The sequence below is a fragment of the Phoenix dactylifera genome, chromosome 8 (genome assembly GCF_009389715.1).
Source record: "Phoenix dactylifera cultivar Barhee BC4 chromosome 8, palm_55x_up_171113_PBpolish2nd_filt_p, whole genome shotgun sequence".
Classification (NCBI taxonomy): Eukaryota; Viridiplantae; Streptophyta; class Magnoliopsida; order Arecales; family Arecaceae; genus Phoenix; species Phoenix dactylifera.
In genome coordinates this window covers 29,688,250-29,714,101 of record NC_052399.1, presented here as the reverse complement: position 1 = coordinate 29,714,101, position 25,852 = coordinate 29,688,250, and the positions used below count along the sequence as shown (strand labels likewise).

Genomic DNA, 25,852 nt, shown 5'->3' with positions numbered 1-25,852 from the left:
CTCAATGTTCGGAACTTTTACATCTACCATGAATTGTGCATATATTACAATTGACCCACTATGAATCTAATTGTTAATTACATGACTCTAAACTAGTATATCCCATATGTAGCCCATTTTTCTATAGCTTCTAACCAAGTGACATTTGTTAAAGTTTCTAATATGCCCCAATCCGGCAATTTATATTTTTTATGGAACATGGACACCCTTCCCAACCTAACCTTGGTCACCTTTAAACCAAAATAACTTGGCTTGACCTAATTAAACCAAATCAACATAGCTTAACCTATATTCTTTACCTTAGATGTCAATCTTGTTTGAACTAACTGCTTTATATTTATCTTGACAACCCCATCTACTTTCACCTACTTTCACTTAACTATATTTAAAAATTCATTGATTATTTTCTGGAATCTTGTTTGTGATATTCTCAAGCTATGGTTTGTAAATGCGTACCATAAGCATCTAGGCTTATACTTCTCTATGTGGGAAGGAGCTTAGGGCATGCTCACTATGTGCCGACTGAGTAGATGCATAGTAGCCGAGGGTCCAGAAAAATGTTTAGCCCCCCTAACACACCATATATTGCTAAATCTTAGGCTTTAATGACATTGGGGCTTTCTTAAGAAATTAGATCCTTGCTCTTAGACCCTATCTATCCACTTAAACATCCTAAAAATCTAAAAAAAATGCATGGATCCACCAGCTATCCGCTAAGTATGCAATGATTAAGCTAAAATAAGTAAGAGAAGAAAGACAAAAGCAAATTTATCATCAAGAAGCAAGAATCTTCATTGAATCAGATCAATTATATGCTAACGATTATAATAACAATATCAAAGCAAGAAAATACAAAAAAGGAAAGATAAAAGAAGCTTCTTTAGTGATAGATTGCACATTATGACTCATTTCCTCCTTTAAAGAGACTTCTTAAGGATCTTCCTTATGTTTAGCTCCTCTTTACTTTAGACCTTCTTGGATCTCAAATGTAAGTACTTCTCAAGTTAAGGTGAACTAGATCTAAGAAAATTGAGGAAGAAAAAGAAGGAAAGAGGGAGTGAAAAAGTCGGGGCTATTGGATTCTTAACAAGAGTAGAAGAGCTTTAAAACTAGAAAACATCAAAATAGGAGAAGATATCAAAGAACTAAGAAAGAGATATGATTCCCTCCTCCAAAGATCTATTTAGTGATGAAGGAAGAGAAATTAATGATGGAGTTTGAAATTTTTGGATCAGGGAAGAGTTAAGAAAAAGTTGATTGGTATTTATAGGTTAACTAAAAGAGGGAGTCCTGGATGAAGAGCTTGGTCGATGGCTTGGATACTCTCTGCTAAATTTGATGGCTAAGAATACTTCCCTTCCTTAACTTTAAAAGATAATATTAGCTATGGCTTTAAAAGATTAGATTTATTTGATATTCTCACTTTTTTCCATTTTTTTAGTATTTTTGGATGGACTTTTATTTTTTATTTTTATTTTTTTTGAATGATTAGTAGGGTAGAGATGTCCAAAAAAATCTAAAGTTTTAACTGAACACTTGGACTACAAGAAGATGTCCCAATTCGAATTTGAGCTCAATGTGAGCTTATTTAACTAGATTTAAAAATTTATAAAATTTAAGTTCAAAAGTGATTTGAGTTGTATCTAATTGACTTACATATGTGGAGGTTAATCATATTGAGCATGTGAAGGTCTAATCAGACCCTAAAATAACCAATTTGCAATAAAGACAAAATGGAATTGATGGATAATTTGAAGAAAATTAGATCAAGTTAGTGAATTGGACTAGACCAAATGAAATTAGGTTTAACCCATTTAGATTAATTGGCTAAATTAGTAGGATTAAACTTGTAAATTTGTCACTGAAGATGGAATTAGGTTGAAAAGTACGAATTAGGCCGAGAAAAAGTGGAGCCAGGAGAAATTAGATTGGAATGGGTGAATTAGAGTTTGACATTGGGGAAAATGGGTTAAATGATGCGATTGGGTGTAATTAGGCTCAAATCAAAGTGCAATTGATCAATTGAGAGTAAGATAGAGTGCATATTGACCAATCTAAGACTAATTGAAGCAAGAAAGAGGATTAGTGAGATAAAGATATACCAAAATCACCAAGCTTTAGATTTAGGAACATGTTCACTTATTGCTTTTAGACTTAAAGAGCTTAGAACAAAATGCCGAGAGCCTCTACAAAGAATCTCTGTTAAGACAATAAAACCTTCTTTTTAAATGGTTGATTGCAAAACATTACTAGGCTATTTGATTTTGCCAGGTACGTACCTAGGCATCACGGTGCTTGCCCGCCGCCTTTGCTCCCAAAAATGATGACAAAAGAGGAGGGATCTCAAAACATCGAGAATAGGATTGTAGGATGGTGTTAAACAGCCTCCTATTGGCAGGTTTTCAATTTTCTCCACAGGTTCCGTCAACCGCATAATGAGTGTTTGAACCACCCCAGCTAAAAAGATTTGCATCCAACAACATATTCTAATTCCATTCTACATGATTGCAACTGGAAAAGAAAAGAAGAAAAAGAAAAATAACCCACTGAGGTAAAATTACCCTCCCCTCAATCTCAATGATAATCTCTCGTTGAATCAAAATGTTACTTCATACGTAGCAACATTAAGTGAAGACTATCAAATGAAAACTATGAAGACAAAAAAAATTTAAAAAAAAAAAAAATTTAAACCCTCCCCACTTTTGCCTGTAATACATTGCTGCTTTGTCTTTGCAAGTCAAGCACCTTGTCTCTCTATATGATTTTCATCTCTTTTATCTGGCTGCTCTATTCTAGCCGATCAATATTTGTACAGCAGAATCAAATGATCTCATTAGCCCAATTTTCTTTTCCAAATCCAATTCCTTGCCTTAACATCTTCTTATAAGGTCTGCAACATTTTGAGCAATCTCCTGTTTGGCCTGCACGGATACAGGTACATCACCAACGTACATGTCGAAGAAGGCTCCTGTTGATGGAAAATCTTCATTAGTCACTAAGCACAACTCTTAGCATTCATGACGAACACCACTAAAATGCTTCAAGGTTGATACAAGGCCAGCCTGGTCCATGACCTTGATTCTCTGTGGTCCAGCGTGAGCTGGCACAGAAGAAAACTTGTACTCTTCGGGGATGGAAATGTTGCTATTGTTAATTTATTTCTTAAGCTACAATTGTATGAGGCTATAAGTAAAAGCCAAAACATGATTGTTGATAAAAGAAGAAGAGGAGATCAACTTACTACACAGATCTTTGCTGTGGACGGAACCAATATGTTTATCACCAACTGCATATAAACCATTCCATCAGAATATGGTCAAATAAATGCCAGAGTACTATTTTACACAGAACCAGCCACTACTCACTTTCTGTTATCAGCCGACCATCTGCTGTTTGTCTAAAATTAATTGTTGTACCCTGCAAATTATACTCGTTATAGGCCTCGGAAGCCAAAAGGAACACGAATTTATTATGCAAAACATGTATCTTACCATAGGTAGTGGAATATCTTGTGTGAAATAAGAACCAAACGCTCTCAGGCAATGACAATCTGTATCAGGATTCATCTTAACAAGGCAAAAACGTAAAGTCAGTCCATTTTAAGCTTAAACTTTGGAAGGAGTCTGCCTGCTAGCCACAACAATCAATACCTTTAGCAAACGTGTGCGAAGGGATTTCTCAAAAGCACTGCAATAAATAATCAGAGAAAAAGAAGAAATATGTAATCATTATTTCAGTCAGACCAAGGAAAGCTTAGATTATATCTAGAAATTGTTGACAATCTGTCACACTTAAAGAGTCATGCAAGATTAACCTAGTAACCTAGTTAAAATTCAGGTTTAATCTAGAAGCTCCCAGTATTTTTTTTCAGAAAAATGGTCGGGTGAAGAAAATCAGCACAAGCAGACCAAACTGCTCAGAGGGAAAATTATGGCCTAAAGCATAATTGAATAGAGAAATCATCCTGAAGCTGGTCAATATAAACCATCATTCTCCAGATATCATTTTTATCAATCTACCAATGCTACATTCTACAGAGAGCCTTCTGAAACTGCCCTAAGAAAACACTCATTGATATATAGTGATATATTGGCTTTCTATCATGGAGTCAAAGAGAAGTTCCCAACTGCTAACTCTTTACTTAATGCATGTTCCACATTAGAATGCCAGAACATAAAAGAATTGAAGAATTCGGTGGTCTTTGGTTGCCCTGCTCCTTAAGCCTCCATGGGTGGGAAATATAATCTGAAACCTTCAAATCAGATAAAGAGAGGAGAAAACAAAGAGGAAAGGAATCAGTGAGACTATGGATCAGTGATCATAAAAATTTTGGGGACTTTGTTATGAATAAAGATGTGCCTGAATCAGAAAGACCATGGATCAATGACCCATTTAAGGGTTCTCTCCTCCTGAATCTCGCTTTACACGCAGACGGTAATTTGAGTAAATATATCCGATACATGCACTCTTAGGTGCTTCAACTTAGTTCTATTGCATCACATAATATCAAACTGGCCACCTTCTGTCGAAAAGCTTTGGCCATATGTCAGTCCTACCTCAAGCAGAATTCAACATACAACCTTAGGCATGACTGCCAAATCCTGCAGCATCATTAGAGTGTCCATAACAAGGACAGGGAGCTAAGCAGCAAAAAATAAAATGAAGCGAGACCAGGCAGCAGAATACCACTGACATAAGGAGGTGTTTCTAATGCTACAAAACAACACTATAAACACATAGCGAACTGTGATAAGATCAAGAATCAAGCATGTCATGATATTAAATAATAAATTAGATACAGAGGCATCTTATGTAAATTCAAGAAACTAAGCTATCTTACTCCTAAAATGTACATATTCAGGTCGTCCATAACAGAAATAGAAAACTAAAACACAATACGAAGTTAGAAATTTCCAAGTAAAGTAGGGCCACCGATTTTGATATTTAACATGGCACCAGGCATCCCCCTTTTTTTATTAGAATTAATCAAAAAATTACAGAAAGCCAATTAACGAAGTCTAAGATAAATTAGTTACTTACTGCCGCACGGTATTAATTTTGAGTCCGTTGCAATTAACAACCAGCCTAACAGTCATATGGATATCCTCCCTGCATCAATAATGAATAATATTAATCTCATGGCATTCATAAGTCAAAAATGAAAAGAAATTTAAAAACAAAACAACAAAGTTATTCTACCATTCTTGAACTTGTTAACTCATCTTTTACTAAAACAGCAAAATAGGTGAAATGAGACTGATGGCAACTCCTGATTTTGAAAATAAAAATCTCAATTAATTAAACAAACAAGCAATTAGAAGCTGTTCAACAACATAAAATTACCAAGAATAGCCCGCCTATCGTATGCTTCATCTTTTCCTCTCTAATCTAATGGAAATTCCTGAAGAACATTGTACAGGTCGTTGCTAGAACCTCAGCATAAGTTTTGACGAACAAACCTTGTCTTGTGAATGCTTTGTAAATACTTCTTTCTTCTTCTTTTTTTTTGTTGGTAAATTGTAAGTACTTCTTTGTTGTACATATCTATCAAGGGTTAAATAGTCTGTCAAAGCAGGTCTCATTACTTGTGCACAACTCCCATCCAAGATTTCTTAGGCCTTTTAGCATTATTCAGATACTTTCAACCTGCATATGTCTTGATTTATTTAATCATCTTAATCTCTACAAAAAAGCTTCCTTCTAACAATTAATTTCTCAATTCTTCACATTTATTACACATCCATTCACATGTCTACTGAACTAGTTTTAGCTGCCTCTACATTATTTGCCTCCCAAGATTCTGATCTACACAATATGGACAGCATTACTTTCATATGAACACTCCCTCATGTGACATATAACATGTTGTTATTAGATAACACTATCAAAGCATATCTCACTTTGTCCTTCTGCTCTAAACTTTTGGAAATGCCGGCAACCTAACCAATCTGTTATAAAAGAAATCTCGGAGAGGCAGCTATTGGTCATCAATACTGCAGCTTTCTTCCCAATTCTCATATAAACTGAAACTCCATATGAGATATTTTACAGCAAATTTAAATCCTTTATCCTCCATGACTTCCCTTAACATTTTTTCAAATAAGTTAACCTGTAAATTCAATTCCACAAGCAACACAACACTGACAAATAGCATCCACAACCAGAGAGCCAACCAAATTGGTGTTAATTCCAACACATTTAGGACCACAAATACTTCTCAAGCTTCTAGATACTGAAAATCATCTTGATATTCTCTCTTCTTTTAATAAGAAAGTTATGTTCAAACTGACAATCTCATAATTGCATATATAATTGTCAATCGACTGTGCATTAGTTGGAAGCCATACATGTGCCTTAACTATGCTAAAATGAAGCTTTAATACACCCTTTTCCTTGCTTCTCTAACCTGAAAAATTAAATGTCTTCAAACTCTGTCATATGCTTTCAACACATTAAAAAAGATTTCTGGGTTCAGTTATCCTCTTCCTCATATATGTTAAATTTCGAATATTCTTCGTACCTTCTCTCCATCTCAAACTAACACAACATATAGCAGCCACCCAAGACTTGTCCATATTTGTGCTTACAAATCTTCGTTGGAATTTTCACATCTGTCTGAATTTTCAGTGTTGTTTATTTCTAGTGCTTGTAAGTAGGACCATTTCCTAAAGACCACTTGGAAATTCCACATCCTACAATATTGCTGATCAGAGATGACACAACTGACATGGACCATCATTTCAACAAAATATATTCAATATGAAGCTAAATCCAGATTAGATGGTTATCTTAGTCCAAGGTCAAAGATAGATTATATGGTTATCTTAGTCCAAGAAGTATAGCTCCAGATCATAAGCAACCACAGCTTGGATTTTGTCTTACGTTTCCAACAAAACAGATGGTTGCTGGGAAATGGAATCCCTCAGTGTAGCAGGGCCATTAATTTATTCCGGAAGATTCAAGTGCTGGTGATGGTAGACATGCTGGCCAATATCTGGCACAAACTGAGTCATACCTTGCTGTTCCATGCCAGGTCAAACAAAGAGAAGAACTTAAAAAGAAAAATGGCCCAGTACCAAGCATATCAAATTCACACAGGCTGAGATGGTTACTTATCGTAGCATACATCCATGACAATGTCAACACCCTTTTGGCATAGTACAAGATGGTTGACACTCGAATCCCTTGATCTATAGCCACTTTTCCTCTTGTCATCTTTACGAATAGATATGGAGAAAGACAGCACAAAGAACAATCTGGTCCAATAATTTTTCCATTACAAACCTCAAAACTGGCCCCAAACAAATCAAAGTTTATGCAGAAAGAGTAAAGTTCGTACCCTCTCTTCACAAAGCACTCAAATGCTGAAAAAGAGTCCAGCAATATTCATCATGGCGATCGGAAAGAAATAAACACATTCCATTAATTTGTTAGCTCAGTGAACCAGTAAATAATCAAGAGGTATCTTAATAATAAGCACATTCTAAGGGTCAAAATTCAGCTACAAGCATGTTTGGCAATTTAGAACTCTGGAAGTTATATAAACTATAACCTTAGCAGTAACCAAAATTATCCATCCTAATCCCAACTATTTGGTGCCAGCTTTATGTATCTGTATTCCTCACATATTAGAAAGTACTATCAAACTGAAATTTCAACCGCTCCTCTCCTAGTATCACTTGTCTTTCCCAATCATTGAATTCTATATCTAAGCATTTTTGCCACAAAATTCTCTACATCACTTCCTTTTTCCTTTAAAATCCTTAAGCAACCTCCCAATTTTGTTACTCAAATTTCATTCCAGATGTGCTCCACACAATTCTATTTGATCTGGTGGAGCAGTACACTTTCAATTACAAATCATCAAGCATCAAATATCTACTTAAGTTCTCAACAACTTCAAAAGTTCATCAGAGTTTGTATTAATATTACTTGCCTGTACAGTTCCATACCTCATCTCTAAAGTGCAGACAGAATATGCAAGAATTACAGAACAAAAGGAGTACAGAATATGTAAGAATTACAGAAGAAAAGTAGCAGTGTAGCAAAATTTACAATACTTTAATCATTTAACATTTAGGGGTAGATATAGTGGAAGCCACTACTGGGGACGAAAACAAAGACCTAAAGGTCACATTATGACATTTCCAGGAAAACAATGAGGTACCTGAGAAGATCTTCAAAAAACTCTGTGCGATTCTGCAGTTCGCCGACAGGCACAGAAGAATACTTTGGACCCAGTTTCTCACAAACTGAATCAGGTTGGATATCTATAAGAAGAAATATATAACTTACAGTAATGTATCCAAAAGGAGGAATATATCATGATATGTTGAGGTTGAAGATTAAATCAGCAGCTAACTTCTGAAAGCTAATAAGAGCACGTACTATGGCATATGAATAGATAACAAGAATTACAGATGTAATGTATAGAATCACTCACATAAACCAAATGCATATACATTCATAGACTTTAGCTTTATTATTCTCACGCTTCTGGAGCCAGTCCCTATAAGCACCTGAAACATGTATGAAGGCTTACTGTATTGAAATGAATGTAGAATAGAACTCTTGAGGGGTCAACTTTGGTTAAGTTGCCTACGCCAAAATCACTATTTTCATCCAATAAAACATATATAATCTCTAAAAGAAAATTGAAAGTGAAAGTCATGGCTGACTCTCACAAAAAGCTGTCACGCATTCCTACAAGTCATCCTATCTGCATCTTTATTGGAACAAAACAGAGGAAAAGAGAGCCAATATATAAATTTCAAGAACAAAGTAATGCAGCTATAATCTGAATACAAGATTGCACAGTTTATTGTATTGAGAGTGTTTACAGCTAGCAACAAAATGACCGATGGACCTTCTGGCTTTACCCTCATTCAATTAAAAGACCAAAAAATATTCGGCCATGTAATCAGTGAATTAATAATGAAACCAGTTTCCTTTTTTACATGCATTGTTTGCACAGTAACATTGATCCAGACACCTTTTGGCCAGTTCATTCTACATGAAATCATGAATAAATTCAGCAATTTATTAGCTTTAACCTGAATAACTCTCGATCATAGTTATGATGCTGTATTCTCTCCAAAAAAAAAATCTCAGAAGAATTCTGTTACCCTCATATAAAATGCAGATCGAATTAAAAGCAAACATGAAACATTTTGTTTTAAGTGCCTTTCCAATACACGTACATATACATGATAATATAATATACATACATCAAAAATTTTCAACAAATATTATCATATTTAATATAGGCTTACGTGTGTATATACAGGGAGCAGCTTATTTGTTCCCTAGGGCCAACCAGGCTGGTTGTTCCATGTGGACAATGACTTGCACTGCTCTATAAAAGTAACCTTTACAAGGACAATCTGATAATTCACTAATAGAGATATCTAATGATATGTTAGGGAAGAGTTTCTATCAATTGATTGAATCTCGTGCATACCCTCCTTGTCCCCTTCTCTCCCCCCCCCCCCCTCTCCCCGCCCTGCCTTTTTCCCCTGCCTATAACCCATCCTTCTTCCTCCTCTCTCATCACTCTTTCTCCCATAGCCCATGGATATCCCACCCTTCTTTTAATTTCTATTTCTCCTCTTCCCTTTTCTTACCACCATTAAGAACCTCTGCATTCAAAAGATGGATTTCCTACAGTTGTAAATCAATTGTATGAGATGAAATTAAAAAATGTTAATATTGCAAGTAAAATGGAAGCTTGCTAATTTCCATTATTTAATAAAAAAATGTTTAAAATCCAAAGAAAAATTTATATGTTTGTTTTACATGGATATACAGTTTGTGGTTTCCTGTGTTCTTTATATAAATTGGTTTTTCTTCGTTTAGTTAACAGAGCACTTGTTCACTCACAAATCCGCCTTATATGCACTCCTATATTGCCTGCCACTATATCTAATTAATCCTCATTCTTTTCCCAATCTCATATTTTGAATTTGCCTACAGTGAGTACTTCTGGAATCGTAAGAGTGGGTGCTGCTCTCATCAACAATGCCATGAAGTAGTACTGAGATAATTGTAGCCCAAACCCACCAGCTTTATGGAAGACGAACTCAGGAGTCAAGGCAATGAAGTTTGGCACAGTATATTATTTTATCATGAACTCAGCTTACATTGGAATGCAATAAAGGGAGCATCAGTAGGACAATAACTTGGATCTTTCCTAGTTTAGATTTGGATGGTAGGAAAATACAAGTGCATCCTCTAATGTCTTGAACACTTGATATTTTCCTGAGAAAGGAGATTAATAGGCATAGAAGAAAAGCTTGCTGCCAAGTTTCCAGTGTCCATGATGAAAAATCGTATAGCAGGAGACAGCATAGACACCGCAATAGTTCCAATAAAGGAGCATGTGCAGATGGGCTGAGGAGTTACAGAGAGGGGACATAGGGCTCAGAAAACATTCGCATCTAAATCAATGTAAAACTTGGGATAAAGCAGGCTTGATGTTGAGGCAAGTGATGGTCAAGATGTTAGAGATATTGGGTTAGGAAGAAGCACATCTAGACAAGATGGTAGTCACATTATCATATTGTCGGCATATGTGTTCGCCAGAGACTGACGGAGTAGCAGAGGGTTTTATAATACTGGTAGTAGAAAGGAAGAGGAGGAAGAAACAAGGATCGCTTGTGAGCAGTGGGGAAAGAAGGTGAATGGATAGGAAGATTGGAGGAAATATACAAGAGAGGAGGGTATGAATGAGATCTGAGAATGTGACTAAAGGTTTCTTTGAAATTCTCACAAGATATCAACTCATCAAATTACCAAAATGTCCCTATGAAGGTTACTTTTAGAGGCAAATAAAATTCATTTCCCGCGGGAAAAGATTATGCAGGTGTCTTTATGCTTGATGAAAGTGCATAAGTACAAAATCGAGATATATCATACAAATATGAGTTTATGTATACCAATAAGCATACAAAAGAAAGGAAAAAAACAACTAAAAAGAACATTTTGTTTATATTTGTTTTATGCTCTGATATTAATATAATTTTTAGATCCCAAACTATCAAAAGTTTGCACTTCATTTCAAAGCATTGCATATGCATCAATTCAGTTTCAAACTATCAGAAATTCTTGGTTCTAAATGAATATACAAAATTAATGAGGTGCAATAGGGACTCTCGACTAAAGGTTTCTTTGAAATTCTCACAAGATATCAACTCATCATATTACCAAAATGTCCCTATGAAGGTTACTTTTAGAGGCAAATAAAATTCATTTCCCATGGGAAAAGATTATGCAGGTGTCTTTATGCTTGATGAAAGTGCATAAGTGCAAAATCGAGATATATCATACAAATATGAGTTTATGTACACCAATAAGCATACAAAAGAAAGGAAAAAAAAAACTAAAAAGAACATTTTGCTTATATTTGTTTTATGCTCTGATATTAATATAATTTTTAGATCCCAAACTATCAAAAAAAATTTCAAAGCATTGCATATGCATCAATTCAGTTTCAAACTATCAAAAAGTCTTGGTTCTAAATGAATATACAAAATTAAAAAGGTCTCTTGAAAAATGAGGTGCATTAGGAACTCTCGCAAGTTGCATTTTGCATCTAGATTGTGCTTTAATATCAACCCTTCCTATAGTGATAAGTGGTATGCCATGGACAAGCAAATGGGATATGATAAAAGAAAATCAAAAAGTAAAATACCTCAGTAGTCGGATTGGAATTATCTTCCAAAAATGTGGGGAACTTGATGCCAGTTTTTGGTTCAACTGCACCTCTTTTCCAGGTTATGTTCGACATAGAAAGACTAGAGCAGCCTCGATAGTCATCCTCATTGCATGATCGATCCATAAATCCATTGATCCGTTCATCAGTGTTTTCCAGCGGAATGGACTCAGATAGTACCTTTGAGGATCTTCTATGGTTGAAAGTAAAAGGAACTCAAAGTAAGAAGATCAAAGAGTATACTGAATAACACATGTAAAAATAAGAGAGAAAATAAGTACTTAAAGTCGGAAAAGGAATCTTACATATTGCCAAATGGTGGTATAAGAGCTGCAGCTAATGATAAAACAGAGCAAGCATGGTGCTGCTCAACTTCCTTCCACATGCGTCCTATGGTGGAATTCACAAACTTCGCAAGGAGTACTGGTATAGCAAATTCATTATTTGACCCAGAACCAGAATGCAACCGGGCAAGGTTCTGACTAGAAGAAGTAAAATGTTTAATTTGTGTACAGGACTGGCTAAATATAGAATTTGAGCCATGTGCATTGCCCGACAGTTTACGAAGTAAATTGGAATTTGACCCAGTAGAAAGCCAGACAAATAATGCTCCAGAAAACTTGGAAATGCAACTAAATGCTTCTTGAAGGGCTAAACTTCCAGAAACATAAATTTGGTTGGAACGATGAAAAGAACTGTCCACCAGTGAACCAAACTGTGACAATAGCCCAAAGCCTTCAGATAATTGGAACTCTGTCGGAAAGATGTATGGGCATTCACCATCAACATCCAGATTTGTAAGAAACAACCAACTATTCTTCATGTTAAAATATGATGCTAAGGAACACAATGAACAGAAAGCTTCTGCTCGGAAGAACCCTAGAGTATTCCTGTGGAAGAAAAAAAAATGAGGGTTTGAAAATATTAAAGGTCAGTGCAGTTATTAACTTGTTAGCAAAATTCCATGCCAAAAGGAACAACAAAACAGAAGCAAAAATCTTAAAGCATTTGTATTTGACGGTATTGTGCCATAAGAAGTAAGGATCCATGATGTGAAAATGAATGGAGAAAACAGCTGATGCACCAGTCAGATGAAAATGTAAATAATAAAGATGCAGATGCAGTTAAATATATAATTTAGAGAGAGGAAGAAATGTACTCTAAACTAAGTAGAGATTATTCTTCGCCTCCAAGTAGTTGGATCATGTATGCATGATGTACACCAAACTTACACAACTAAATGTTGAGACTATGGCAGCAGACTATAATGACAATAAATATTTTATGAGATTCCGGTATCATGGTACGCACCCTTACAATTCTTTCCAGAACAGAAGACTCCCCAAGTATCTTCACTCGATTATAATTTAATAAATTTTTTAACCTGTTCAACATAATTGTTGTTTGTTAGGTTTTTAAGCAAGAATGGTGGATCCATCTTTTTTTTGTTGCCATTAAGTCCTGGCTTTCGGGGAAGCTGTCAACCATCATGTCTCCAATGAGTTCTAAGATATGATAGAAAATTAACATAAAATGCCAATACATATAGGATGGAGAAGGAAAGCATATAATATGGAGTATTTGATGGTTGTAGATTCCCATTGCCTTTCTTCACACATATAATGCAGCCACAGAATGCCTTATACGCCATAAGGTTGTTGCCCTTAGACACAATCATTCACCGACTGTACATCATTGCTGCAATTTTACCCTCCTGTCATGTGTCAGATATTACAGAAGTCCAGCTATAATATAACAAAGAGTGAAACCTTAAATAGTAAAAAATCATGAGCATAAGCTTAAATAAGAATCAACAAGCAGGTCAACTGAGTTGCGACTGAGAATGCCAGCCTATAAGGAATATCTCCCTGTCATAACTTGTTTAACATTTTGAAAATCAAGTTGCTTCCGTACCAAGATGATTGTGACAATGTCCTGGATCCTTTAGTACAAAATCACAAAGTAAGTTTATTATTGGAGACCAGGAGTAATGGCAAGATATCACCCATAGCAATGGTGTCAACAGCAATTGGATACCATATCACTCTTTACTTTTTTTTCCTTGTGGAAAGTGATGATAACTCTTTGAGAATCATATTTAATGATTTTGCATACAGAAGAGTGTATATTTAACAAATAAGTCATGCCAAAGTGGCATCTTTATGAACATAAATGACATTATAAACAAGATTTCTGCTAGAAGATTCACATATCAAATTGTTAAGATGTCAAAAATGCCTTCTGAAGATGGTCATTAAAAAAGTTCACGTTTTGGCATTACAATGTTGAATCACCCAAACACAAGGACAACCTAGATTATGAATTGCCACGTTGGACAACAAATTCATAATAAAAACAAAATCAACAATGTTCTTGATGGTACCCTTAAGCAACCAAACAGGCATTTCATCCATCTCATAAGCATTAGATTCATCACAAAACATGTCAGCACGCAATAAGACCTGTAAGCACTTGAAACATAACCAACATCAATCTCAAATCCCTGGATCTTCCTATTAACATTTCAAACAATCCCCATCTAATCCAAGAAACCAAATCAAAGCGCGGCCCACACCGCATTAGTCTCAAATCACATCTTCTCACCCATTATCAACGAAAAACAAAATCAAAAGAAAAGAAGAGGAGGAGGAGATGAATCGAGGAGTTAAACCTGGGAACGGAACGGGGTGCTAACAGATCCTCACCACGAGATCAAGAAGCCCCGGGCATCAACAGCAGCTGAAGCCAACGGAACAGATCGAGCAGAGAATTGGGAGGGGGAAAAAGAAAGAAAGAAAGAAAATCGAGGAGGAGAAAGCTAGGGTTTCGCTCGTTTGTTCCTTCCTTCCTTCTTGGCGTTTTGGTTCGAAGGTGGTGCGAAGGGCGAGGGGGACGCAGGAACGAGCGGCGAGGCGAAAAGAAAGGAATCTTCTCTCGCTTATACGTTCACGGAGGACGAGAACGCGTTGTGAATGAAACAGAAGGCGTTCGGTGGAAAGGTCTCTCACTGTTTGCCTCCTTTTTGGACTTGGAGGTGACTTGCGTGTCTCCTGGGGACAACCTCATAAAGATTTCTGTGCGGAAGAATAATAATTATAGCTATAATAGTCTTTGAATATGGTTTAGTTATTCTACCTAGTGGAAACTCTGTTTATACTTTGACCTTATCTATAATGTAAAAGAATAACTTTACAATATGTAATGATATTTACTCTATGTTGATGATAAAGCCATGATTATATATATATATATATATATAGAAGTGAAATCAGCAAAGATTAACCCTCTAATATGAAAAAGTTACTTTTGCAAACAAGAAAAGTTCTGCAAAGTATTTTCTTCTCAGAGAATGTAAAAAAGCTTTCAAACTGTAGTCCAACAAATTCCAAATGTCCAATTCAATTGGGAATGGGCACCTGCGTCCCTCATTTTGCAATTGGACTCGAGCCTTTTTGTATTATGAAAATATTAAAAAAATAAAAAGAAAGTTAAGAAGCTAGAGTGGCTGGAAGAAGAAACCTTCTTTGAGCTCGCCGCTCCAATTCTATTTTATAAGAGTTCCATATTCACTTTCCTACTGCCTTCTTGGAATTTTTATATGTATATGCTCATGGTTGTTTCTACTTTAGAGTAATATAATGTCTTCCCTTTCACTAGCTAAAAATCTATTTCAATTGAGCTCAATGACATAGAGTTTTCACCGGCTGGGTGATGGTCACCCACCGCTTAAAAATATCCAGAAGATGGCGAAAGATTGTGGCTCATTTCAGACTGCTCATATTTATTGAAAGGCAAATAGAGACGCAAACTGGATCACCTCCTTCGATACTCACTACTCGGAAGAGATCCTTTGGACATATTTTATAGCCACCCCTCGACTCTTACGCCTTCTCTTTCTACTCGTTGTATTCATGCTAGAGCAATGTAAGCAGCCGTTATATCAAAAAAAAAAAAAAAAAAAGTTTTTGTTGTGCCGCCGCTCCATGATATGCCCAGCATCACACCTTTTTTTTTTTTAACAAAAATAGGAACTAATATCAATAAACAATCACATAACCAAATACTGGAAAAGAAATCGGGCGTTACGAAAACTACTTTATTTCCGCGCATAAAGATTTGATTACGCGCATCCGTGAAGATATGCTGGCGGAGCCCTTTTCAAGGAGTTTTAACTAAACCGAACTTTCAGGTGAGGCAAACACCAAGGCGGAAGTGGAAAAATCAAGGCCGTGATCAGGGGGGACCAACAGAAGCGAACTGTGACCTTTTCGGTCGGGAGGCCGGTGATTGGGGCCCACTTGGAAAGACTGTAACACGTGATCTGTGAGCGTCGGCATGGATGAATGGGCTTACTTGGACCCATCGAGATGGCCGGCGAACAGCGTGGGCCCACTCAAGTAATAACCAGGAAAATGGGGAGGAAAATATTAGTTGGACCCGGCAAAAGGATTCTCCGCACGGAAGATGTTTTTGGCGTGATGCTAAAGAACCAAAGTCATTTGCATGTGCTCACGTTATTACGTGGGGATGCCACTCAGGATTAACGTTCTCATTGCATGTGGGAGTTCAAGTAGATGAGAAAAATAAGCCACCTGGGGCATCTTACATCATGATAAAAAAAAACACCAAAAAACAGGAAAAAAAAACACCAAAAGATAAAAAAAATAATAAGTTGACAACAGAGAGAACTACCCTGTCTCCGTTCAATGAGAAATCATAGGCTTTGCAGAAACTTCATCCCACCCTGCAGCGCAAAGATTGTGAATAGTAGAAAGAGAAATTTGCTAATTACTTAATAATCATCGATATCCTCAAAGATTATATTCTTAACTCAGAGGAATGAGAATTTGGAATCACTTGCGCTAGTTTTACATGCATCTATTGCAAACAGCAGTTTCCGTTAATAAATAGCTTCTGAGCATCTCGCAAGGGTAAAAAACAAATTTTCGATATCCAGTAAAATACTGCTCTAATTTTCCTCGATTCTTATAATGTCTCTCATAAACTAAAAGACATAATATTTAAGCTCCAAAATTTTATCAGTCTTCACAATTCTCCAGAAGGGGCAGAGCAGCAAACATCATCTACCCTTGGATTTATTCTTTAGTGTGCTCAAGTTTCTTTTAAGTGACCAGACTGTGGAGGAGAACTCGTTTTTCTCTCTCTCCAATGATGCTCCGGTAGGATCCCAGGAATCATCTTTAGCTGGAACTCTATCATCAGATGGAACTTGTTCAGAGGAATTTGCAGTTTCTTCCGTTATTGCTTCCTCCCCAGCGCCAGATTGCTGTTTCCGTTGTCGCTGACGAATATAGGCTGCACTCCTGTGATACCGCAAACACACAAAATTTCAACAAAATGTTTTTCTATAGATATATGTTCGGCAAAATGTTTAGTCTAAATGGCCAGCAAACTTTATTCATGAGTGCAATTAGCCATGTAAATACCTCTTGAACTGTGGATCTGTTGGGTCCAAGGCTAAGTGATGAGATGTAAAGAGGGCAGAGAACCTTGGATCATCAGCAATATTTACATCAGGGAGATTGTCATCAGAAGGCTTTTCCTTCCCCTTCTTCCCCTTAACCTTTTTAGGTTTCAAGTTATAGCCTTTGGGACCATGTTCTGCACCCTGGTCATCGGCAAGCAATAGTTCCAACTCTGCTATACTTGCCTCTTGTTCCTTCTCCATCTCTGGAGATGGATCTCGCACTTTCCTGTTACCTTTAACCTTAGTTTTCAACAACTCCTTGCCGTTCTTCTTGCTAACTTTGGTATCAGTGGCTGAGGGTTCTTCAGCAAAGAAATCATCAGGTTGGTCAGGTGGTTCTTGGACATCATAATCACTACTATCGTCCTCTGAGGAATACTGGGACCTCCTCTTCCTTGCTTTCTTCTTCTCACTTCTTTTTCTGAGAACTGCTTCCCAGACTGTTTCAGACTTCTTATCCTTTTTCTCAAGAACCCGCTTGCTCAAATCCTCAAGCTCGGTGTTAAAAGTGATCTCCATGTCCTTGTCATCATTATGATCTGCATCAGAATCATCTCCAGACTGTAAAAGAGCTCGTAATTTTTCTCTCGATATGCGCCTTTTCCCTTCACCATTGGGCAAATCTGCTGCATCATCACTCTCAAAACCATTTTCTCCATCATTGTCATCACCTTCATCACTGTCTCCACTGGATGCCAAATACTCATTCAACTCATCTAGCTTTAGGAGATACAGAAAAGACTAGTGTTAGCATAGAAGAAAAATCAGGTGAACATAGTATCAATGTCAGGTGAAAAGATGAAGACAATACTTAAAATAGTACCTATGCTATCAATCATGAAGCCAAGGGAAAAAAATCTTTTTGTTAACATTGAACTAAGCTTATAAAATTTTGTTTTCTTGATACTTGAAGATATGTGTGTATGCAATTTAATCATTTTTAATAATATGTCACACAAACACTCCCTAAGTGCTTGCACATCCTAGAATCTTTTTCAGCATAGTTTCTTGCTTTTGCACCCAAATCAGCACTTCCACAATGGATCCTGATTCAGGCTTATGTAGTTCTTCGAAAAGGTGGAAATGAGGTGTCTTTAATATTGTACAATGACTAGTCATCCCTTATCCTCGCCATACTTTCCTTGGATCAACATAGACAGTTTATATTTCTCCCGAAACTCCAAATCTATGTAGATGTATGTTTGGTTGCAAGGAAATCCATCGGAAAGGAAAAAATTTTAAAAAACCTAGAAACGGTCTTTACAAATTTGTCAATTTTCAGTTAAAACAAACTAATAGAAAAATAGATTTTCTAGAAAATGAAGTTTTTCAGGCAATTTCCCTTGCAAGAAAAATGACATTAGAGAGAAAACAACAGCTGCGAGTCTATTACCTACGAAGGTTTAAGCTTCCACCATTATTAGATTGCAGTCAAACACTTTCCCAATTCACTAGTTGTTTGTAGACCTTGTTTAGATGCCCACTAAAAATATCCTATATGAATCCGATACCCTTACAGATTCTCTCTATTCCGATAAGAGACATATAGTGCGTCAGAAGAGTTGAATAGTGGACTTAAAAGAGTATTTTTCTTGGCAATGAGATCACTTCAACTATAAGGTGAAGATGAGGTTCCCAGCAGAAGGCATAGACACTGCAAAGAGAGGGATATAGCCAGAAAATTCAAAGAAGGCCTGAACTAACCTGTCCCTGATATTCACCCTTCTCCAAAAGACTGCTTATAAAACTATGAGAAACAATGCTAGAGATCTTCATCGATCTGCCTTTTGTTCTCATTGAGAATAAGAAAGCTATCCAGAAAAATGTGAGAACTTGAGCCTATTTATTACCATAACAAAATAACTTCATCTAAGGTACTACACCTTCTCAAGGAACCTGCTATAAGCCACACAATAATGAGTAACGATGTTGAGAAATGCAGAAACCTTGCCTTAAACCATGAGAACTTTCAAATAATCTACACAATCATTCACAACTACAGAAAAATAGGGACAGCTCCAGCAAGAGTTAACACATGCAGAGCATTCAGAGAGAAACTGAAGCACCCAAGTATCTATAGGTAAATGCAAAAAGTTCCATTCAAACATATGTTTCCGTGAACTAACTAGCAAACAGAAACCCTTGCCTTGCTCCTTCTAAGAAATCAATCATCTTTCCCTACACAACTCTTAAAGGTAAGGTAAACTTCCTCTTAATAGTGCCCCATGTCCTCAAAATAAAGAAAACTATATGTAGGATCAAACGTCTTATGTTTATCATCAGCAAAAACAGCTTCTTCAGTCCCCTCATGGAAGTCTTTCTTTTTCAAGCCAATTGGAATATTCCAGAGAGAGAGTGTGTGTGTGTCAGAAAGTCATGACCAACAAAGACTACACATGATATGTCACGCATAAAACCCTAGGGTTACCAATTCATGATCATATATAAAGGTATTTAAATGAAAATACTGCATATATTATCAGAAATTTGCATCCCTTCCATTTATATGAAAGTTGTAAGCACAACATCTTATTATCTTACAGAAAACAAAAAAAAAAAAATAGCCAAGGAGCCCATAAACATTTTCACATATCTACATAATAAGCTGGCACCTAAAAAAAAATCACATGCTTGAACACACTATTTATGATCATACTAGGTACCAAAGTTGACATAAAGTGACATCACGGACCTGGTTGGGATTGAATTTCCGTCTTAAGATTTTCGTGCGATCTGGTTCATCTTCTTCCCAGCTTAGTTTAACTTTGCTGTGCTGCAAAGCGCGAGTATGGAAGTCTGGTTCCTTGTAGCTAGTGGGCACCTGAAATGGAGGGAAAAATAAATCTGTATTTGCTAAAAGTCATATAAAAGTAAAATTATCAAAATATATGTATCACAAAAATAATTAGTTCATTGTCATCAAAATAGTAGCAAAGTAGGCATATGTTTAAGGTCCTTGACATCTTTTGTGTGCAAGATCAACTAAATACAAAACATTAGTAACAACATATGCATTTGTTCATGGTCACTAAATCAGTGGCAAAGTTAAGCATTTCCAAATGTCACCAAATTTGTTGCTTGTGAACAAAGTAGGGAAAAAGTGCAGAAAAGAATCAACTGATTATAATCTCAGCTAGACAACTCCCTGCAAGATAATAACCTCTGCCTGTGAACTATGACATTTTCTTTTATAGACCATTTTTGTTTAAAGTACTCCACCAGCGATAACTTAATCTGACCTCAGCAAAAGTTGGTTCACATGCATGGCTGGGTGGGTGTTGGTTTGCCTGGAGCACAAGCATGCGGTTCATGTGTAGAAACTGAAATACAATGCCCTAACATTGTGACAAGAAGCATTCAGTCGACATGTAGGAAGTAGCAGTGGCTAGTATTTAATACCAAGTACAAAGAAAATCTCTTTTTCGGACAACATGGAGCCATTTATTGGAACACGTTTTACATCCATTTGAGGTATTGTTGATCAGCATGGAACTACCAGTTTCAAGCTCATCCCTTGACTCCCATCCTTACACAAGAGATGTAATTGCAGTGCATTCACCAGGTCCTTCTGATGATTTATTATTGTTTTGTCAGCATAATTGTTTAGATGTCATTCAAAAGGCAATTTTTAATGTAGTGAATTTGGAGTAATTTTTGCCTGCAATAACGGAAAGTCGCGAGTTCATAATCTGGTAAATTTGAAAATACAACCAATATAAGTACAATGAAATGTTGGAGGTAGCTTGCAACTTGAGCAGTTATTTAAACTATGTACAAATAAATAAAAAACCCCATTACAGGAGATTATAGGAATTTCTGGAGAGACTTTTTCTTGAGCAGCTTAAAGTGATTTTATAACCACTATTGTAGTTAACCTAATTTTTCCTTCATTGTCCTCCTTTTTATCACAGAACACATTGTTCATCATTTTAAAACAATACGATGGTCTCTAATATCAGTATTTAACCACAACAAACAAAAAAAACCTTTAATGTACCGTACAGCCAAAAGAAGCAAGCAAGGAGTTGAGAAACAGAAGACCTGTTTCACCTAGATAAAACAAAGGATAATGGTACCCTCTTTTTTCTGCTGTGAAAGCTATAATTCCTCCTTTGTTTCTTTATCAGTTTGTTATCAGATTAAAACAGTCCAAATAGCATCATCGTGTTCAAATGAGTACCTCTGTTGTGATGTCATGAGGAGGATGTTTGAACTCCATAGTGTCAGGAATGAATTGCAAATCAAACACATTCGATGTTTTTAAAAACTCGGTACCATCAAGAGTTGTATATATATGATCTGCAGTTGCACTTGAATCACATACCACAACAGCATAATAATACCTGAAAGATGTTAGAAAAGGAAAGAAAATGAGGAAGAAATTTTTCTTAAGAATCATAAGAAGAAAAATCAGCTATACTAAATCATTTTCTTACAGATGGCTGATAAAAAGGTTTAAGCTGGTGAAAATGAAAAATCTACTCAAGCATTAGTCATTTAGTATAATAAATAAAATTAGTGATGTTAAAATCGATCCACGGTAGCCAATGAAACAAACTTCCAGACATACACATAAAGATAAGGTGAATTTGGAAAAGCCAGAAGGTGTTAAATAGGGTTTCTAGTACAAGCAAAACTGTATAAATGCAGAAGGAGGCCAAGTGGTGATAGCATGTTCAGAATAAATTCCATACAAGCTGATGACAAATTTCTAGAACACTATCTATTAATATAATGTGAATGCTCAGGGTTCGACTCCACCTAGAGCATTCGGCTCCACTTTTATGTATTAGAAAAGTACCTTCATAACCATCTTGGCTGTCCGTTTGTCTCTCAGTATTCTTTTTTTATATTTCAGAGGAGACTCTATCGGAATTATAAAAAAGGAAGGAATGCATTCACTGGGAGCTCATCCAGAAAAGAGAGGAGAGTCTGTTGGACTCTCTAATAGATCCACTTTTTATATTTTATGAATACAAATTACACTGTGGATTGGCCTATATGAAACCTAAAGATTTCAAGTTGTCTTGGAAAAGGGTCAACTCATTATTATCAAATGGCTTGCATCGAAGTTTAGTAAGAAAAAAAGGTTTCATCTTTACTAAAAGAAAAAAGAACATACACCCTCCGTTCTCCACTCTAATTTCTTTATGCTTTTGATATGGAAATGCTACAGCAAGATCAGCCTATTTAAGGCCTATAGGATTTCAAGAAGTTTTATGAGAAGGTTTGACACAATTATTACCAGATGAGTGCGACCATGTTTATGTAAAATTAATTATGGTAAAGCTTCAATTTGTTTCTTACATTATGTATGTCTGTGCGTATGTGTGTATGCAGCATCTAGAAACTATAATCTGAGAGTGAATAATAATAATAATAATAATAATAATAATAATAGTAATAATAGTAATTCCAGAAGGCACACGGACACAGCCATTGATATCCCACCTCATTTGAATTGCACGCTCAATGCTAGTATCTTCAAATTAACAGCACTAATGTAGGATTAAAAATAAGTTTCTCTTGGCCAATCACCTTAGTTTGTTCAACTCATAAGTCCGCAATTTTTCATTGTAAATATCTGAATCATCATCACTGTGCTCTTCGTTGCCATCAAGCAATCCCGATGGTCCATGAACTGCTTCAATTTCCATGCATTTAACTCCAAATTCAGATGGGTAGACAGCCACTGATAAAACTTGCCCGCCTTTTGGGAGACATGAACTCATCACCACATAAAGATCAACAGCCTGTAGACAGAGGAAAGAAAATTCAGCTTATATCTAACAAAAAAAAAAAAAATCAGCAAGATATTAGCTTAAATAAGAAACTGCTAGCCACATAAAAATTGACCTGAAGCACCATTTCCCAGATCAAGTTGAATAGCACAGCATAGCTGAAGTAGGAGAAGAGCATAGAGAACAAAATATGACAGTGGTAGTGAAAGTGCTCAACTTATTAGTTAAGAATAGTCAAGGTCTTACATATGCAAAAAAAATGACAATTTCTTAAGCAATAACTGCTATCATTTTTAAAATACATTAAGGAAATTTTAAGGACCCATAGAAAAACAAAATAGAGTCAGAACATTTGGCCTTATTAGACTCATCCAAGTCTAGAACATGTAGAAAGTAAAACTAACCTAGAAATAATAAAATATCAGCATAAACTGAAGATAAGAAAACATATTTGCATGAAACTTTTGATGGGTTGAACTTGAAGGTAACATTCTGCAATATGCAGAATCATTCCAACATTTCATGATATGATTCTACTTCAAAGAAGTTGTTTTATACTTTGAAAAATCCGTTCATATCAAGAAACATTCTGTGTAATTTTATATGATAGACCCCACCCCATCTTTTAAAGTGTTCTATAATGGAACATAGAAATATAGCCACGAAAAAGGATAATGTACTGCATGCTATAAATCTGAACATCGAGATTTACTACATAATTTCTCAGAAGGCACCCGAACAAGCATAAAATTGTAAATTTAAGTAAAACATGTAGAATACAAGTATACATCAACAATAAACTGAACACAGTTCTTTGGAGATTTTTTTGGCAGTGAGAACAGCATCATTGCAGTTTGCATTAAAAAAAAAGGAGAAGCACTCCATCAATATAGGATATGCTCACATACCTTAATATGATCCCAGTCCATATTAACAATTGCAAGTCTGTAAGTCGCTTTGTCTGTCATTGGTGTATCCTTATGGTCAGCCATCAAATATCGGCAAATATCACTATTGACTGAGTACTGCAAACAAAGATTGTCAAGTGAGGCATTTGCACCATCAGATCCCTGTGGAGGGGGAAGCATTGGGCTTTTGTGAAAGCCAAGTATCAAGAAATGCTCATACTATTTAGTTCTTTTGAGGAAAGAAATATGCAGCTAATATATAATAAGACAAATCATAATGATCGCATATGAAACATTGAACTGAACCAACAAAAAGGAAAAGGACTTCACACTTGAGACGCAAATAATTAAACCAAAAATGTATAGCAGCCAAACAAAAGGTACAAACATTTCAAGAAATCAATTGGTGAAAACAACAGTTTTAATTTTAAAATCTTGGGAATGGATCAAAGCACTTGAAAACTAGAATACTAGACAAAGTGCCAGAAAACATGCGAGCTCAAATACCACAAATCTTAACTTGAAGTAAAAAATGAGAAAATATTAAGAATTCATTGCAATCCTACAAGACATAATGGAAAACAACGCAAACTTTACAAATATAACCAAGTTCCTAAACTCAAGAAGCAACAAACTTTATGAGAAAGAAAGTGAAAAATAAAAGATATTTGATACATCGCTGCATTAAAACAGATAAAAGGCAAAAGAAGAATTACTTCATCATCGTCATCATCTTCTTCCTCTGTAGTCGAAGTACTCTCGTCACTTCCTGAGGCAGTGAAATCCTCTTCCTCCTCTTCCGACACCACCGGCCCGGATTCACTGCTATACACTTTCCTCGGCAACTCGGAGCTCCGCTCCCTCGGCTCATCGGGTTCTTCTTCCTTCATCTCCGTCTCCTCCTCCCCCTCTTCCTCTTGGTGAAGATAGTAATGGAGCAGAGGATTCGCGCCTTTTTCCTTCCTCGCCTTCCCCCTCTTATCGACAGGCGCGGAGGACGTGGAAAAATTCTTGTCGGATAACATCCGGGTGAAGCGAGAATCAATGACGACCTTCGATTCGCGCTTCGGCATACGTTGGAACCGCGGATCGAAGTGCGCCGACGAGAATCGAGGATCCGTGATGAGACTATTCCTCTTCTTCTTCCCCTCTAAGATATCGCCTGCGTTCTCTGGTTCGCCACCATCCTGTCGGTTCCTCTCCTTCTTCTTATCCTTCTTCTTGTTCTGCTTCTTACCGTGCTTCTCCATGACCTTATCTTCCACCTCCCTCACCGCCACCGCTGCCGCCGGCGGCTCCGCCAGCGGCTCCGCCAGCGGTTGAAGCCTTTGCTTCTTATTATTCTTCCTTTTCTTGATGCCTTCGAATTCGTCGTTCTCGGGACGCTCTTGGAGATCCTTGTTCTTCTTGCCCTTCTTCCTCTTCTTGTCACCGTTCGCCGTGGACGCCATGGCTGCGAACTTGAGGGGGACGCGGTGGAGACGGGGGCTCGGTAGAGTTCTCCCCTTCGTTAAGGTTGATGATTAATAGGGTTTTCGCTAGGGCCGAGTTGAGGCCAGAACCGGGCGGTTCGATGGCTCAACCCTTTCACCTGTGAACGAGCGGACCACCCGGGTCGCTAAGGGTCATTAGTGCTGGACACGTGCGATGCACGAGTGGCATGGACAGCGCTGCATACATAGTAATATTGCTCTTTACCCATCCATCCCGATTTAGGTTAAGGACATTGAGGAACCGAGGATTACATATAAAGGTTGAAGCAGGGGCTAATTTGGCTGTATCTGTGTTCGTAATGTATGATATATTCATTTTAGCCAAAAAAAAAAAGTCTAATATCCTTGAAATTTGAATCCTAACTTTGACATAAACGGCAACGCCCGATTTGGAATACTGGCTTCCACTTCTACCAATTCTGCTTTGACTCTGTCCAACCCCTAAGCCGCGGGCTAGCTTTTTTTTCAAAAAAAAAGAAAATATTTTTAGCGAATGAGCTATTGTTATTTTC

General features: G+C 36.6%; 2 protein-coding genes across 3 annotated transcripts; both read right to left on the bottom strand.

The window, feature by feature from the left end:
* Window positions 1–2,430: 2,430 nt before the first annotated feature.
* Window positions 2,431–14,704, bottom strand: LOC103704918 (fatty-acid-binding protein 2). 2 transcript variants are annotated; one of them, XM_008788429.4, is made up of 11 exons: window positions 14,382–14,704; window positions 12,016–12,600; window positions 11,690–11,903; window positions 8,444–8,519; window positions 8,168–8,270; window positions 5,041–5,109; window positions 3,651–3,687; window positions 3,492–3,566; window positions 3,366–3,417; window positions 3,242–3,286; window positions 2,431–2,968 (listed from the first exon to the last, which is right to left on the bottom strand). In XM_008788429.4, the coding sequence occupies exons 2-11, from the start codon at window positions 12,531–12,533 to the stop codon at window positions 2,871–2,873; spliced, it is 1,287 nt and encodes a 428-aa protein (XP_008786651.2). In that variant the 5' UTR covers window positions 12,534–12,600; window positions 14,382–14,704; the 3' UTR covers window positions 2,431–2,870. The 2 variants fall into 2 exon arrangements, with proteins under 2 accessions (XP_008786651.2, XP_008786652.2); XM_008788430.4 differs by having other exon boundaries at window positions 11,690–11,900; window positions 14,382–14,703.
* Window positions 14,705–16,531: 1,827 nt separating this feature from the next.
* Window positions 16,532–25,358, bottom strand: LOC103697480 (pre-rRNA-processing protein esf1). The gene is made up of 7 exons (XM_008779346.4): window positions 24,564–25,358; window positions 23,848–23,964; window positions 22,737–22,951; window positions 21,379–21,541; window positions 19,891–20,019; window positions 17,158–17,918; window positions 16,532–17,034 (listed from the first exon to the last, which is right to left on the bottom strand). The coding sequence occupies exons 1-7, from the start codon at window positions 25,296–25,298 to the stop codon at window positions 16,791–16,793; spliced, it is 2,364 nt and encodes a 787-aa protein (XP_008777568.2). The 5' UTR covers window positions 25,299–25,358; the 3' UTR covers window positions 16,532–16,790.
* Between the last annotated feature and the right edge of the window lie 494 nt (window positions 25,359–25,852).